This window comes from Pleurodeles waltl, chromosome 11, assembly GCF_031143425.1.
Source record: "Pleurodeles waltl isolate 20211129_DDA chromosome 11, aPleWal1.hap1.20221129, whole genome shotgun sequence".
Taxonomy (NCBI): domain Eukaryota; kingdom Metazoa; phylum Chordata; class Amphibia; order Caudata; family Salamandridae; genus Pleurodeles; species Pleurodeles waltl.
Window position 1 is genome coordinate 582,491,516 of NC_090450.1, and position 17,656 is coordinate 582,509,171.

The window sequence follows — 17,656 nt, forward strand, 5'->3', positions numbered from 1 at the left end:
GTAACACTTGGGAAGTTGAAACTACCTGGTCAGATGCCTGTTTTTACCTCACTGCCAGACAACTTCTTGCAACCAGATTCCGCTGTCATGGTCAAGGGAAGGTGTGTGAAGCACCAATTAGATAAAGGCCCTTCATGGTGCAAATATTATTTCAGCAGACTTTGTTGCACCAACAAGACAACCCCAGGAATTCATCTAGGTATTGAAGTCCTGAGCACTGCAGCATGGAAAGGTTGAGATAGCTATTCCTTCTGTGCACAATGCTGCAAACCCATTGTACCAAGAGGTTGAGCAAGTCTCCCTTTTTGGATATGGGTTTGAAGGCCAAATCTCTGTTCACTTTCGTTAGTCTAGTGACCTGCTCCATTAAGTCAAGCCTACCCTTTCTGGACAGCCTTTACAGCAATACCATGCTAACCTTGAATCCATTCTGAACAGGAAGACACATGTTCTGACTTCTCCTCATATTCACATGAGGGCCCATATCCCCATATTGCTCACTAGCTCACAGTTATGAAGGGGAGCAACACCTAGTCAGTGAGCTCAGAACCTTGTTGCTAGATGAAGCCCAAAATGCCTGCAACTCTGTACCATCAGTCCTGCACGTCTGCTAAAAGGTACCCCCAACACCTAACTGCAGCAGGTCACCCTTACACTGAAGTTGCACCACACCAAGACGTACAGGATCCCGCCACCCTCTCTCAGACTCACGATCTTGGTGGAGCTGCGGTTGGTGCCAGTCTCCCCCATACAGGTGCTGGAATCTTTGCCGTCTCTTTTTATCACCTGTGGTTTGCCTCCGCAGGTCTCAATATCCCGTGGCTTCTCCCCTGCCTGCCTCCTTTTTAAGTGTAGTCTACTCCATGGCGGCCTAGTCAGAATCAGCTTACCTATTGGACCAGAAGCAGCTGGACCAGGAGTTGGAGAGACTCACCCAGCTTCCTTCGGTCCCAAGTGGATGTTTTGCCTACATGTTGTCTACAGCCCTGAACTTGTGTTTCTTCTGTGATATGCTGGTTGACAAACTGAAGGTTAATGTGCCTATCTTGGTCCATCATCTTAAAACACCAGTGCATCTCCCATCCACTCTAGTGCTAGTCCTACCATCCGTGGTGCAGGTCCTCCAGGCACCCGCACATCCATTTTCTAAGCCACCTCGAGGTAAGATGGCATGTTTGAGGGAGTCGAACATAGATAAAGTCTAGTGCTGATTATCAAGAAGACCCACACTCAAGGTTATGCTACATCACTCTCACGACCTAAGATTTGGAATTATTAGCCTCTGAAGCCATCAAACCCCTACCTTGAGTGCACCAATGTGCTGGTGACAGGACCATTTCCACCACCAAAGCTGGCATGGCCATTGAGGCATAAGTTCTCAAACAAGCTTAGGAGATTTTGAGGAAGCCTATCACTTAGATTTAGATCTCAGAGTACTGGACAACTGACCATTGGGTAGTCTGTATCTCTGAACACACCCTGCTTCCCCCCACTACCCCTCTCCACCCACCTTCCGCTCATTCTGCTGTGCTGGCAATTAAGGAAAATGTCTGGAGATATATAACAAGAAAATTTACTAGTTCGGTAGTCAAGTTCATCTAGTACACTGCATTGTTTCTGGAGCCCACTCAAAACTAGCATAAAGGTATGCTCAACTTAGGCAAGGGAGCTATATAACAAATGGTCCTGAAAGTATTAAACTGTATTAGTACTGCCACTGGGAGCATCAACTCCCATCTGTGCACGTGCCTGCAATCATGGCTCAAAAACCCAGGTTTTACCACTGGAGACCTATGAAAAGATGATCAACCTCTCCATTAATGAGAAGCACCTATCAGTTTCTTGAAGCTGGGGTATTTTAGCAGCAGTCCATTCAGTCAAAGCCATATGTATGATTGGGATCCAAGTCGTGCTGCCCAAGCTTTCCCCTCTGTCCCTGCTGGCAAATGTCTTCCAGTTTTTCAAGGGGAGGCATCATTCTCTTTCCTCAAGAAACCAGTGGGCAAAAAAATAGTTACTTTAGAGGGAAGAACAAGTTTGTTCTGTCAGTCTCAACGAAATTCCCAGTTACTTTGCCATCTAAGGAGGCCCACTCCTTTGCAGTGAAGGTAAGGTTTTCTCTCCGTGACCACCACTGGACTCAAATAACATGGATCCTCTCAGTGGTGAACAATAGTGATGTTGTACAGTTTCCATGGCCGCACACATCCTGGCCAGCACAGCTCGAGTCAGCATTCCAGGAACTTTTGCAAGTAGTAACTTGGTCTGATTCGACAAAAGGAGCATAAATATTATGTCCACTATTGCCTCCTGAGGAAGAAATAAGAGGGACCTTACCCATTTCAGACCAGTGCCATCTAAAGCAGTTCACCCTCTACAGCAAATCTTTATGCTGACAATGGCTCAGTTGATGGTAGCTGTCCAAACGTATGACGCTTTGGTCAATGGACCTTCAGGGAGCCTACTTCCATGTACTCTTCCTAAAGGAAACCAGGAAGTACCTTTATTTTACGATTTAAACCAGCACTGCCTTAGAGGACTCTTTGTCTCCATTATCTGCAAATCTGATTAATGGAAGACACAATATCCTCAGGACAAATTAAGAAATAGACTGCTGGTTCAACCCGGCGATTATTCTCTAATGAATAGTTCATTCGGTCTCCCTCTTGCCGAACGCTCATATCTACTGTACACACCAAAGTGTCTTCCTAAAACACTGAACTCTCACTTAATGTATATTTTATTGTGTCTCCCTCAGGCCCTACATTCATATCTAATGCACACATCATTGAATCTTGAAAGACGTGAAGTAGACATTATTTCTACCCCAATGCTTGCACTCAAACTCTTCGGAACCTATGTTTGTATCTTCAAAAGGCCCTGTGCACATTCCTTCAGTAGATATTGTATTTGTGTCCTCATACCCTGCACTCATACATTATGTACACATCATTTTGTCTCCTCAGACTTATTGTCATACCCTAATCTAACCAACTTGCTCTTCTCCAACCGTACACTCTTATCTCATGTATGCTTCATCCTGTGTTCCTTAGACTGTACTCACGTTATAATATAAACCTAATTATGTTGATCTCAGTTTCTGTACTCATACCTGTAGTACACATGTTTTACTTCCCTCGACCTTGCACTCGTTCTGTTATTCTGTCTCTGTCACACCCTGCATTCCCACCCCTACATACTCATCATTGTGCCTTCTTCAGACCTGGCAGTTGTATCTAATGTACACCTCAACATGTCTCCCCCAGATTCTGCCTGTCTTCATAATTTACACATCATTTCTCTCTCAGATCTTGCAGTCATACCCAATCACACTCAAACCCTGCACTCAGACCCATCATTAATCCACCAGACCCTGCATTCTCACCCGAATACATGCATCATTGTCTCCCCCGGAACCTGCACTTTGACACTGATGCACATGACTTTTTGTCTCCTTCAGACTTTGGACTTGCTCAGACCAGGGTTCATCGCTCTGCATTGGCAGGAAGTCGGTGGCAAGAACTACAAGCAAAACATGCAGAGTGTGGAGACATTCATCAGGTAAAGGCAGATTCCAAACAACCCTGTCCTCACTCACTCCCTTTGTCTTTGAAGAGTGCTCCTTGAGACCCCCCACACCTGCCTTTTCTCCCTCTGGCATTTTTATCTCCGCTCTGCCTGTCCCTCTGTCTTTGAAGAGTGCTCTTTAAATTCCCTCCACATAGATGCTTTTTCTCCTGCTCTCCTCTCATTTATGTCCTCGCTCTTCCTGTAAGGAGATGATGGAGTTAGGTAAGGATGATTCATTGTTTGAACTTGAGTATCTGAACTCTTATTATCTCATCCAGAGAGGAAAAATAAACAAAATTCACTAGTAAAGTTTGCCTCACCACAACTTCAGTGGCTAGGCATGCTATATACACCAAAACTGGAAGCTTAAGGTGGACGAGCTTAAGTACTATCCCTATTCACGATGACCACTCACCCTGGAACTCCATTGAGACCAAGATTTCTTGCAAGACTTCCCTTGGAAAACCTACTAGGGGTGAAGGACAGAAACCCTTCAAGAGTCATGTGGAAGTCTAACAGGAACCCGAATCCCGGTGGAATTTGCCAGTATCCAGACTGGCTGCCTGTTGGTCTTTTAATCCTTCTAAAATTAGGACAGTGCATGGAGAGGTGAACCAGGAGCAGGTAGAAGCAGAAGCCACATGGGCCCCCTACAGAACCCCCCCACCCCTGCCCCCGAGGGCACCAGATGAGACAGCTGATGAGATACAGGCAGAGAGGGCACTCTGGACTCTGTTATTATAAGCAAAGGAAAACCATGGCAGTACCTACTCATAGTCTTGTATGGGTAGGGGTGTCTGGTTGCAGAATCCTTTCAATATCTGTAACTGTCACCAAGCACTCAAGCTTCGACCTAGCCTGGCACAACTAGCACTCAGTGTGTCCTTTCAGCAGCAAATGCTTTATATTTCTTTCTTCCTTTCTTTCTTTCTTTCTTTTTTTAAGAAAGCTGCTCCCTGGATGAGCTCCACAACGAAGACAAGCATTAGGCTCTAATTTTGCTCAACCAGTCCTCCTGCAGTCTTTAGGAAATCAGTGTGGCTTATACTATGGGTACCATCTGATGCTCCGGACCGAAGCAGTGGCGACAGGCAGACCTACCTAATCCTCTTGGCGCTGACCGGTAAACTTAAAAGATGGTGCCGGCCATGAGATTTTCGAGGCCGTAGCAACCCTGTTGGCCCAGATAGTAGGGATACCTTTGCTTGATCAGATGGCTGTGTGGATGATTCAGGCTCCAGCCTTGAAGCTCACTGATGCAGTTTTCTGCTTTGCGGAGAGCCCTCGAGACAGACCAGACCTCCCCAAGGCCCATGGTGTCTGCGGAGGCTTTCTTGGCACCTCATATTTCTTCCCTCCCCCCGAAAGAGTTGAGAACAGCAGGGAGCTCCTCCTGCCAGACCTGGGGGTGTGTTCTCTACAACCCCGAGGCAGCGGCTCCGAGTTGGCTGGAGGTTCAGAGAGTTGTCCCCGGGGACATCCAGCATCGAGCGATTGGTGCAAGATGACTCCCATGACGCCCTGAGATGCAACATTTGACATGTGAGCACCCCGACCTCTGTTAGACAACTTTCAGCAAACGGGACCTTCAGCAACCGGGAACCAGGGGTGAACTCTTAGCTTGCATCAGCAATTGGTGATCGACTTCCACTCACCTGACATCACGTGTTGCCTGCAATAGTGGCATTCAGAGGTGGGAGCAGTGACTATCTTCAAAAACAATAAATCAGGCTACCCAAATTATTTCCATTATTCTTATAGGCTCCTACCTACCACACAGACTTGATATGCTGCCTAAAAAAAACACACGCAATGAAAAGTTACAGGATTTTTCGAAACTGCAAAGGTTTCTTCGAGAGGGAATACAAGGGAGATGACGCTGGGTGACCCCATCAAGAAGGAGGTCGCTATGGCATTGACGAAGGTGGAACTTCTTACATGCCTTCAAACTTAAGTCTGTGCTCTGGGAAGAGCTTAAAGTCCACATTGCAACAGAACCGAATGCCCTTAAATCCAACTTAAGAGAGAAGTTTGCCACTCTATTGCAGACCTGGATTCAACAGATTACAGGGTTGTGGAAGCAGAAGGCCAAAGGGACTCTCTGAAAGAAAGACTTCGATCTTAATGGACAAATGTCTCAAAATAATGTTATCACTAGAAGGATTGAAGACCTTGAAAACCGTTCGCAAAGAGACGTTATACTAATATGTGGACTTCTTGAAGGTGCAGAGGGTGCAAACCTATAAGCTTTTACTACATGACTTTTTTGCTGCACTCTCGGAAGACACCCCAGTCCAAATAATACTTGACAGGGTTCATTGAGTGGGCTCCCACAGGACTTAAGAAATGAACGAGCCTTGTGATACATTTGCAAAGTTCGTTAGCTACTGATGCACAGAAAAAGTCCTGAAAACAGCAGGCTCGCATGACCAGATTCAGCATAAAGCCTACACCTATTTGGTGTTTCAAGACTTTGCTCCAGGAGCTGTTTTTCAGCTGCAACTTCCAGAAACCCTCTTCCACAAAGCACTTACAGAAAAAAGTAATTCACTATTGCTGACTCAATCCCTTTGCTGTAGCCTTTGAAAACAACAACAAAACGCACCTGATCTCTGAATTGCCAAACCATGCCCGCCTCCTTGGAATTACTATAGATAACCTGGAAATGACTTCATTCAATCCGCTGACTTCGCAGTCATGGGATCATTTACAAATATCTGGGCTGTGGCTCACTCCATGACCTCAATGATCTTGAAGATCAAGAAGAGACAGAATACCAACGAGGCCAGACTCCAAGGAGGATAATAATTAGGAATGACTCGTGAACACGAAGCCATGACCACAATACCAACACTGCACCCACTATGGATACTGTTCTCACTGGAGTTCTATAAGATGGCAGGGATGTTTGTAGGCCTATTAATCCTCTGGATATCACAGACATAACTTACAGTTGTACCTCACTCCAGAACACCAGTGCACACACAACCCCCTGAAAAGTAGGGTGGGAACATGTCAGAAAGACATGGGGCCTACACACACAGTGAAACTACTTTGTTGCTGTTCTTATTTATTCCCTTTACATTCTTTTGGTTTTGCATTGGGGCTTGATAGAGTGGAATGGAAGACATATTGGGGACACCACAGCACTCAGTCAATCAACACAACATGTTCAATACCTACCTATTGTACTTCATCACCTCGTAGGCCACTCTTGGGTTTCAGTCGGCATATCCAGCATAGAATTACACACCCTACACCTTTACTATGGTTAAGATTCAGTCCCAAAATGTCAAATGGCTTAGTGCCCCTAATAAGTGCACTAAGATTTGGCAATTCATAAAACATGGTGATCGTTACATTATTACTGTACAAGAAGTGCACCTGCAGTACAGCGAGGAAATAAAATAAAATAAGCTATATCCACTTGAACTCCATTCTTCAGGAAACAGCAAGCACAATGGAGTGCCCCTTTTCTGTCAACATGAACTTTTGAGAGTGCCTATACGCATGTGAGGCTGAACCTGTGCATGTAAGCATGTACATGGGATTATTAGATAAAAGCTTTCTGTGTGAAGCTGTGGTTAAAGTGAGGTAAGAATGGCACGCCGCTGTTTAGGGACTCAATTAGTGTACTTAGTAAAAATGTCAAGTCGGTATTTTATGGTGAACTTATCTAATTTTCAAAAAATAACAAGATGATGTTTGAAGACAGGCTCAGTCTATTCGACACAAATAAAAAGTGTGTTTTTGATGGCTAATTATATGTATATTACCAGAAAAGGATAAGGTAATTTATTTGGAAAATGAGTTTATGCGCTGGTACTGGGCTGCTGGTATTCCGCAACACAATCAGTTTTGATTCCGAATATGACACGTTTTGTTTGTAGAAAACGTGCTTATTTGCAAAAGTGAAAATCTTTGTATTCAAAATCGAATTTTTCATTGTCAGTAAGGGACAAGAGGACCTATGTCTGCTCACAATACGTTTATTTACTAACAATGGCAGGGAAAATGTGTGTTGTTAAGAAAATGATATCCTCGTGCTTGGTGACAAGTAATGACTCTGTAAATTAATCTGTTGTTAAAGCTGATCTTTGAATAAATATTCATGCTGCATTGCATACACTTATTGGTGATGTTGTGGCGTTTAACCGTTATGCCACAGAGTACTTACTTGCCTGCCTCTGTGGAGGTTATTTCATCATTGTGCTTTCATTTAATTGGTCACTTTTATATTGGTAGTTTATTGTGAAGAATATCATCACTTTATTTAACTGTTACTTGAGGCCTGGTGTCTGCTGGCTGAACCTTTATGGGGCCTGTAAACTGAAAAGCAAGCGTCTTCCTCCGAGCCTGTAAGATTTTGCTACCCTGTAGAAAGTTCTGCTGTCTAAGGACAGAGATTGAGGCACCTCTGTAAACTTTCATTTACTCATATTACACAGATCTGTATAGTTCACACTTGGAGTACTGAGTGGAGGCGGTGATGGATTACCTGACCCATATCATTATGAAGTGGCTTACGGTAGATCACAGGGAGAGATTAATGTCACCACTGCAGCCGGGGGAAATTAGAGAAGCCCTAAAAAGTATGCCAACGGGTAAAGCACTAGGTACCGATGGTCGCACGGTGGCCTTTTATAAGGCCTACCAAGATATACTCATACCACATCTGGCTACTCTTGTTGAAGATGGCTGCATGCCGTCTACTATGCGAGAGGGACTACTGGTGGTGCTACTGAAGTCGGGTAGACCACCGGAGAAATGCTCCTCTTATAGGCCACTGTCACTCATGAATGTTGACATGACAATATATGCAAACATTCTGGCCAGCTGACTTGCGCCTTTATTGCCTTTAGTGGTGGGCTTGGAGCAGGTGGGTTTTGTACCAGGGCGCAATTTGACGTATAACCTCCGTACACTATTCAGGGCCACACGGAAGCTAGATCAGGGAACAAAGACAGTGGTGGTTTTTCTTGATGCAGAGAAAGCCTTTGATTCAGTTGAATGGGGCTTTATGCAGGCTGGCCTGCGTCGCATAGGGGTAGGGGATATATTCCTTCAACTCATCAGGGTACTGTTTACGTGGCCTGAGGCACATATTAGAGTGAACGGAATAATAACCAATCCTATCAAAACAGAAAGGGGGGCTAGACAAGGGTGCCCGCTGTCCCCCTTGCTGTTTGCCTTGGTTGCCAAGCCATTGGCATGTGCAGTTAGAGGTTATCACTCCCACAGGGAGCTGCGATTCCTGCACTCCAACCTCATATATCACCATACACTGACAACACCTTATTGTACGTCAGGGACACTGATCGCAACTTGATGCCAGTACTGAGGGAAGTGGTGTTGTTTGGGGGGCGTGCGGGCCACCGGATGAATTGGGACAAGTCGATGGAGTTCCTGCTTACATCAGTTATGACGCCAATACCTATTGAATACCCACTACAGTGGACGCTGTGCTATATCTAGGGATCCGCGTACACACGGACCAGGCAATACTTCTTCAGGAAAATTATGGCAAGGCAATACAGCTCTTGGCAGAGGTGGTGGAGCATTGAATTCGTCTACCGATTTCACTCGCTGGACGAGTGGCAATAATGAAGATGGTAGTCTTGTCACGCTTCCTGTTCCTTATTTTGAATATTCTGATGACACTCACATGTGTGGTGTTTGATAAGCTGAGAGCGCTGATGATAACGTTTAGCATGGGCTAACCCTTCCTTATGTTACCTTAATGCCCCTGATTTGGAGCCATATTACTGGGCCACGCAGTCACAATACGCTCACTACTGGGTGCACGATGGGCATGATTTGTCACATGTGCAAATAAAATGAGGAGCTTCAGCCCCCTATACATTGCCTAGAGGACATCAGAAAAGAGAGATGCAAGGTTATATAGAGGATCAAGATAGGGTTGCCTGATTGTATGATCAGTAAGGTCTGTGCTCATGGAATTGTCAGATAAAACTAGTTTGGACTCCGGCGGGACGTAGCTGAGATGTGACAAACTGGAGTCTGTAGACTTCCCCTATGTCAAAATGTTTTGCTCTGGAAGTTGTTTTTTGAATGTATATTGGTGGTACCACCAGTTGCAATGTATATGCTTCATAACCCGATTGATATCATGCCACATTTATATAATTGTCGAACACTGTTAGATTCTAAGTTGATTTGAGAACTAAATAAAGCTTTTAAAAAAAAAAAAAAACATGAATTACTCTCCCTGCCCCCTTCCAGTAGATTGTTAGCTATGTTATATGCCAAATTCTAATAAGGGTTGAAACAATAAAGTGATTGGCAGATGTGAACAAAAAGCTTTAGACATTTTCACAAATTGTTAAAGGACATGCTATATTACATACTTATTATATTTTAGAACTAACAGTAAAAGTGACTGGTTCAATTTCCGACGGAATTTGTGCTGTAGGAAGCTCAGTATGGCATAATTTCGTTTTTTTAAACAACTTTATGTAAAGTTTCAAAAAATTTTAGAGAGAAAGAACAAAGGGGGAAGTAGGTAAGGAAGAGATAGCCACCAAGGCACACAAAGTGATCAGAGAAAAATACGGTAAGCAAGGCCTGAGTTACGGAGCTGGACAAACCAACGCTAAAATAAGTCTATCAAATGTACATTATGGAGCATAAGAGACGTGAAATAAAACAGTACATTCAGAAACTAAAAGAAAAAAAGCAAAGAAAGGGAAGGCAGGCCAATAAAAATGGGTTACACTGCGTAATATGTAATTAGATCCCTCTCCATTACCCTCGATCACAGCCTATTATAAGGTATTTAGAACAAACCAGTGGGGGGACTGTCACATTCCTTGCCTTATGAAATACATACGTATCGTTGTCACTGCCAAAAATGGTCAATTTGAGAGGTGTCCTGGGGAGGCAGACACCCCAGCCATTACTAGCCGTGCAAGGGGTGGGGCGCCTCTTTCTGTTGAATCCTGACTTTAGTGGATGTGACAAAAGGAGTCCAAATCCTTTCAGTGCACAAAGCTGTATCCTGGACCATGGCTGTCAGCTTTTTAATAGCATAAGGGATCCAAACCTAGAACCCCCATATGGACAAGGAGGGTGATTCAGGATTCTTTCACCTCTGAGCAATCGTCAACCTTGCTGGTAGAAGTAATGGAGAGACAAGGTGTCTAATCGTAGAATTAAGGGGGGTAGATCCCTTCTCCAGACGCTGCACCCAACAATATAATTAAAGGGTCAAGACTTCAAACTCATTCCATGTATGGCTTGTATCTGTGTTATCACTCTTTCCCAGAATTGTCAAATCAATTGGCAGTCTCACCACATATGTATACTGTTCCTCATATTTTACAACCTCTCCAGCAGTTGTCACTGCCGCCATTCATGTGAGCCAGGCGAACATGAGTCAAGTACCAAAGCAAATTCATTTTTATATGCACTTTCTTTAAAATGTGTATATAAAGAAGATTTGGATACTCTATGCCAGATCGTAATCCGCTGGCTCTCAGTTATATCTGAATGTAAGTCTGTGTTCCACTTTGTTATATAGTGAATAGAATTGGGGGAGGTTATCACTCCAAAGATCCATACATTCTAGAGATAGCCCTTTCTGTCTCACCGCTACCAAGGATGTCCTCAGGTTGGTTGTGTCCCGGGGCCTCCAAGCTGGACAGCAGGCTGTCAACATCATTTGCGTAATTAGAAAAGTATCTTATTTTCCTATTTAGTTGGAAGTCATTAGCACACTGGTCCCTGGTTTTGACTTCCCCATTGCCATATAGGACTCTGAGTGTTAAGACTGCACCTACCCTCCATTGGGCAAAGCATTCACCCGTCAAACCAGACTGGACGTCTGCGTTTCCCACTACGGGGATGAAAGGGGAAAGGGAAGTTGTGGTTATTTTAGTTCTTACAGCTCTCTTCTAATTAAATAAGGTGGTTCCAGGAGACTGATAAGTGGGGCCTGTTTGGTCTAGGGATTGTAGTGGAAGTCAAGTAAGGTATTTCAATGAAGCTGTACAATCCAACTGTTCAAACAATACCCAGAGATTGGTCGTAGAAGACACTCCGAAAGCACCTAGGCATTTAGGCTGCCATTATATATCTGTTAGAATCAGGAGCTTTAATCCCACCTTCAAACGGGGTTCTATATAAAATGGATCTGGAAACCCGTGGTCCATTATTACTCCAGATAAATGCCCAGAATCTATCCCATATGTGTAGTTGTGTCTGGAGGAGCCTAAGTGGTAACACTCTGATAGCACAGATCAGGCATGGCAGAAGATTCATCTTTGTGCAGTTCATTTTCCCAACCTAGGAGATCTCAAGACAGGGCATCCATAGCGATACAAGTCTCTGTAGAAGATATCAAGCAAAGGGGGAATGATACATTCATATAGTTGGTAAATACTGGAAGAGAGAATAATGCCGTAATAGTGAATACTGTTGTGACCCCACTTGTATTTGTGTTCAGGCCCTACTTCCTAAGTGTCCGCCTTCGCCTGTCTCACACTCATACTGACTGACTTTTGGTAATTGATTTTAAAATCTGACACTTCATAAAAGATTTGAAGTTCTGTTTTCAAAGCCGTTATAGATCTAGAAAGATCAGTTAGGAAACAAAGGGTATTAGCGGAGAGCCATCTTGATTTGGGTATGTTTCAGTTAGTTTTAGGCCTTTTATATTCTGGTGAATAGTTTCTTTCTGAAGAAATGACTCCATGCTCAAGACGAAGAGAGGTGACAGAGGTCAGCCCTCTCGTCAACTATATGGGATTAGACATGGTCTACCAAAGTTAGCTAACATAAATTATTTTTCAACGTAGACCTATCCCAGCCTTGATTAAGACTTTTCCTAGGTATTCCCAATTAACTCTATCAAATGCCTTTTCAGCATCAAATGCAAGAATGAGCATCTGATCAAGATCTCATGCAGCTGTTTTGTTGGCATTAACTGGCAAGCTGGTATTGTCTCCTGGGTGGCAGTCTCTTATAAATCCACCCTGTAAGGGTGAAAGTAGGGTTGGCCGCGCATTCTGAATACAGGCAGTGAGAATTTTAGTGAATATCTTCACTTATGTGTTAGCAATGCAAATATGCAGGTTTGTAAGGTTTTAGTATTAGGTTGAGAGTGGAGTCCATCATAGATGGTGTGACTGCTCCGTGGCTAGGAAATAGTTCAAAACTTTTGTCAATGACAGTACTAAAACGTCCTAAAGACCTTATAAAAAGAGTTCTGAAAGTCATGAGTTCCTGGCGCTTTTCCATTGGGAAGAGCCTTGATGGTCTGTTAAACTTCTGTTTCTACTATCAGTGCATTAAGGTCTTATCTATTTCCAGAGGATTGTCCGTAAATGTATGTCTTGTAAATTGGTGTCTTGTTCTGAGGGGTCAACAGGTTCTTGGCCATATAGGCCTTGGTAGAACTGTACAAACGTATCAAGGATGTCTGATTCAGTCGATTTATTATTTTCTTGAGGGTCTTTAACTCTAGCAATATAGCTCTTGTTGCAAAACTGACAAATTGTATACACAGGGAGTCTGTTTGCCTTGTTGCTTTTTCATATAATGATTTAGTCTCAAAACGTTTATTGGCACCCTCCTTAGTTAGCAATGCTTTCAGTTCACCTCTAGCTTTGTAAAGGAGGCAGTACGTTTTCAGGGATCCAGAGGTTTTATGTTGGGCTGTATTCCAGACATCTCACCCTCAAGATCTCACACCTAAAATAAGGGTACTCTTAAAAGTTTTCTTTATATAATCTTGTGAAGGTGGTAGTGTGTAAAATGACCCCCCTCATAACAGCTGTGTTATGAAACATTGTCTGAATTTGTTTTCTTTTATATAAATCTCTAATGCTTCTTTGATGCTTGCTAGCAAAAGTGGGTCACTGAAAGCTATTTTGTTTAATTTCTAAGGGCAAGGGGTTATGGCCTGTGATGGTGAAAAATCCAGGGAAATCAGCACTGGGGCATGATTGGATACCACTTGAGTTCCAGTACTGTAGTCCCTCACCTTGAAGGCCCAATGGGAGGAAATTAAAAATAAATCTATAATAGAGAAAGATTTATGGACATTAGAAAATAAAGTATAATCTCTCTCACAGGGGTACACGATCACTATATATCTTTTGGGTTCAGGTCCTGTATGGCTAAGGTTGGGGCATGGGGAGATTGTGTCTGAGCCCATGAGGTGTTTGATCGGTCAAGAACCGGATCCAGCATTATGTTGAAGTCACCTCGGGTATGATGTAGTCAGACGCAATATCTGCCACGGTCGGGAAAAGATGTGCAAAGAAGGTTTTTTTTATGGTTGTTGGGCCCAGTGCTTAATTTGTAAATAAAAAGGTGCCGGTGCCCAAAGCCACCCGCTTAAACACGCAGCTGCTGCAATTAAATGTACAAACACGGAATACTGAGGCAGCGTAAACCCGAAGCCATCTTGGACCTCTTCAATACATTTAAAAGGCACTCCATCCCCCTTCAGCTCACACCTTCAGCTTTCTGCTTTCTCATTGTGACGCTTTTTCGTTTTTCCCTTCCTCCGTGTTTCCCAAACGTGTCTTTTGCTCGCAGCAATATGCTTGAGGCAGGAGACTAAGCGCTGGCCCTCAAAAATAGGTGCCAGTGCTCAGCACCGGAAACAACAAGCACAAATTAAACACTGGTTGGGCCCATAAACAGAGGCTAGTGTGTATGATTTGTTGTGTAGCGTAAACCTAAGTCCTGTAAATCTACCTTCTTTATTTTTATGAGTTGTTGCTTCTGAAAATCAGATTACACCGTTTAGTAATTTTGCAACCTCCTTAGTCTTCGTTTATGCTGTTGAGTGAAATTGGTGGGGACAGAAGTGTGATTACAGCCTGGGTTTTTTCTTTAAAAAGAGCATCTCCTGAAAGAGCTCTCTTAGTGTGTAACTGCTTTAGGATTGCCTTTCTTTTAACAGGAGAATTTAGACCTTGAGCATTAAAACTCAGGATTTACAAAAATAAAAGTGTTAAACATTGCTATCCCAAGGACCGTAAGCATTGTATAGAAACAGCATGAGAAGGAAATAGCAACAGCTATCATACCCTGGATACAAAATAGTACCCCACCCCTAACATCTGAAAGGGAAGAAAGCTAGCCCCAAGATATTTGAGACCCTCTCGCCTTTGTTCCTGATAAATATTAAACATGACCATACTGTGTTTCTTCACCACCTGTAGTGCAATAATGTCAACAAAAATATTGGCTTACTGTAGCTTAACATCTGATACGCTTATGTGAGACCCCAAGAGAAAAGGAAGGACACATGGACATATGGAGGTGCTCAGGATTCAACAGTATTCTTGTTCTCATGTGCTTTACAAGTATTGCTCCTTGCCCATCGACGAAACTGTCTAGAGTGTTGAATTCTCCATTTCGGTTGTGTAGGAGCAGAGGAATCACAGGTATCATCCTGGAAAGATGAGAGGTCAAGCATTTGCATTGCCTCCTCTTGTGAGGTAACAGTGGCCTGTTTGTCTCAGAAGTGGAAAAGACGTTTCTATGGAAGCCTTCACAAGAAGGAAATCTGATGATTGCATATATAGTCGGTTACAAGTTTGGGTGTTTTTCGCTTGATTAAGGTTGGGGCTAAAAAGTCAAGATAAAGTGAAAGTTTTGTCCCTCTAAAGACAATGGGATCTGTATTTCTAGCCAACTTCAATATGTCTCTTTCATCCAGTGGAAAAGAAAGTAAGCCAGTACATCAGGATTTAGCTTGTTTTTTATTTTGTAGGCATTGAGTACTCCATGGACCCTGTCCAGTTCAATACTGCTATCTTCTGTCTGACTTTATAGATATTCCACCAAGCCAGCATCATGCGCTGATTCAGGAATTCCACAAACTTCAATGTTTTTTCTGATTTACATATTTTCTCCATTGTCAATTTTATCTTGCACAAATTGCCCCCTTCGTTCAAAATCATGTTCTTGAACCTCCAACTCGTCAGTTTTGTGTTTCTCTTCCACCATATCGACTTCAAGTTGGTCTCCTCTCTGGCCTGTTTGTTGCAGCGCATGGTCTAGATCAGCACATGGTCTAGATCAGCCAATCTAGATATTTTTTAAGCCTGCAAAAACAACAAATGTTCCCCTTATATCGCGTAGCACTCTGCATCATAAACAAGTCTGCAACTGTGGCCAACATCTGCTTACTCAAAACCTTGCAGGCGCGTTGCATATTTTCAGAAAAAGTCGGGGAGCCTCATGCACAAACTGAGGCCTCAAGCCCTGGGCTCTGGTCGCGATCTGCCCAGAGTCACTGAGTTGGACGCACTTCCTCTTACTAGAGTGTTGAAAGACTTTTGCCAGTTGGTGCCTGCAGCCAGTTTTGTAGCATTTAGTGAGCGAGGGGGCATGCATCATCCGACAAGAGTACAATCTGGAGGAGCCCTTATTACTGGGCATCTTTTCATACGATGGATAATGTTGGCCTGACATCATCTCTTGGGCCACGGCGGCCATCTTAGGTCTTGGCAATCGGGTGGGGCAACTGAGTTTCCGAGCTGTTGGTTCCTCGAACTGCGGCTAATTTGAACTGTGGCTAACTCAGGCCGTATTTTTCATCTTGGGGGTTCTTGCTACTTGTCCCAGCTGAAACTTTGTCCTATTCAGCTCGTCGGCAGAACCAGCATCAGTTTGTCAGGGACTTGAAAGGGCCTCAGCATCAAGAGCTCAATGAGGCCACGTCTATTTGAGTCCTCGGCAAAGCCACGCTCTGTTTGGCAATTCTTCTTACGTTGGTGGCATGAGGTAGGGAAAATATGGGAATGGGGCTCACTCAGGAGTGGCTCGCGTGGCTGGGCAGGACGGGGCGGGGTAGGTGTGGGAAAAAAAATATTAAAAAAAAACGTACCTGCTTTGCTCCCGATCTGCGCTCCTCTCCCGTCGCTGCCTGCCCTGTGTCAGTCCTGACGCTGCTCAGAGCTGCGTCAGGATTGGCTGGGAGCACCCAGCCAGGGTGCTCCCAGGCAGACTAGGAGCCTGTGCAGGCTCTCTACAGCCCAGCAACCGTGTTGCTGGGCTGGAGAGAGCCCTGTGCACATGTGTGTTTGCCTCGCCCGAGATGGCCGGCCAAACACACATGCGCTCTGAGGGGAGTGCACAGTGCACTCCCCTCAGCTCGTCACCCCCAATGCCCCACCCCTTTTACATGGAAAGAATGTAAAAGGATTTGCAGCGGTTGCTGCTGGTAGGGGGGCGAAGCTCCTCCGCCCATATGGAGGAGCCGCGCTTGGGATCACTCAGTAGACAACAAACGCGACAATCGTGCACTGTAGATAAGCTGCATCTAATAGTACAGCAAGGTTTCTGAAACAGGTCAGGTGTGGGAGTCAGTTTTGAAACATTAGATGTCGATGCAATTGTTCTTACATGCCTGTTGGTGGGATTAAATGAATCAGAATCCACGAGGTTTCCACTACTCTGCTGTGGAACACAAGATTGGAATTTTGTAAGCACATTTGCTTATTAGCGAGGGCAAAGTGGAAGATTGTAAGAGACATACTTCAATCTTATGGTTACGATTGCCCACTTTGAGCATTCTAGTTGAATCCCGCAGATCATATCTTATATGTTTCTTATAGGAATTTTGATACAAGATGGTTTTCACTTCGAAATTCTTGTCGAGAAATATTTTGTTTGTCACGTCCACCTGATACCCCTTGCTTCAATATTCCATCTTTTTCATATGAATGTAGTCTTTTCAGTTGTGACTTGTGTGCCTTTGGACCCACGGCTACCTACAGTGGTATTAGTCCAGTGACATGTCAAGAGGTGACGGAAGGCCAAAGTTGTGTTTCACACACAAGTTAATTTCACGTTAGCCTACTGGCATTTCATCTCTGGATACAAAGATCCTTCCAGCTGTCTCCACTAACAGAACTTACCCACAGAAAATGCTTCAGTCTCTACTGTCGTTCCAGGCCTTACTTCACATCTTCCCCTTTAACAATACAAAACAAAAAAATACTCGTTGGTGCACCAGAGCTCTGCAGTTCCTCAAATTTGCTTGGCCTTAATGACTCTTGTTGATGTTTCTAGTTTCAAAAGTACTTCAGGAGGTGCCAAACTT

General features: G+C 44.0%; 1 protein-coding gene across 2 annotated transcripts in view; it reads left to right on the top strand.

Moving 5' to 3' along the window:
- LOC138265903 (inositol polyphosphate-5-phosphatase A-like) overlaps positions 1-17,656 on the top strand; it is a 350,243-nt gene that overhangs the window by 109,480 nt on the left and 223,107 nt on the right. For both annotated transcript variants that reach the window (XM_069214078.1, XM_069214079.1), the window contains exon 3: positions 3,461-3,561. In XM_069214078.1, the coding sequence (XP_069070179.1) occupies positions 3,461-3,561 (101 nt within the window). The remainder of the gene's footprint in view (positions 1-3,460; positions 3,562-17,656) is intronic.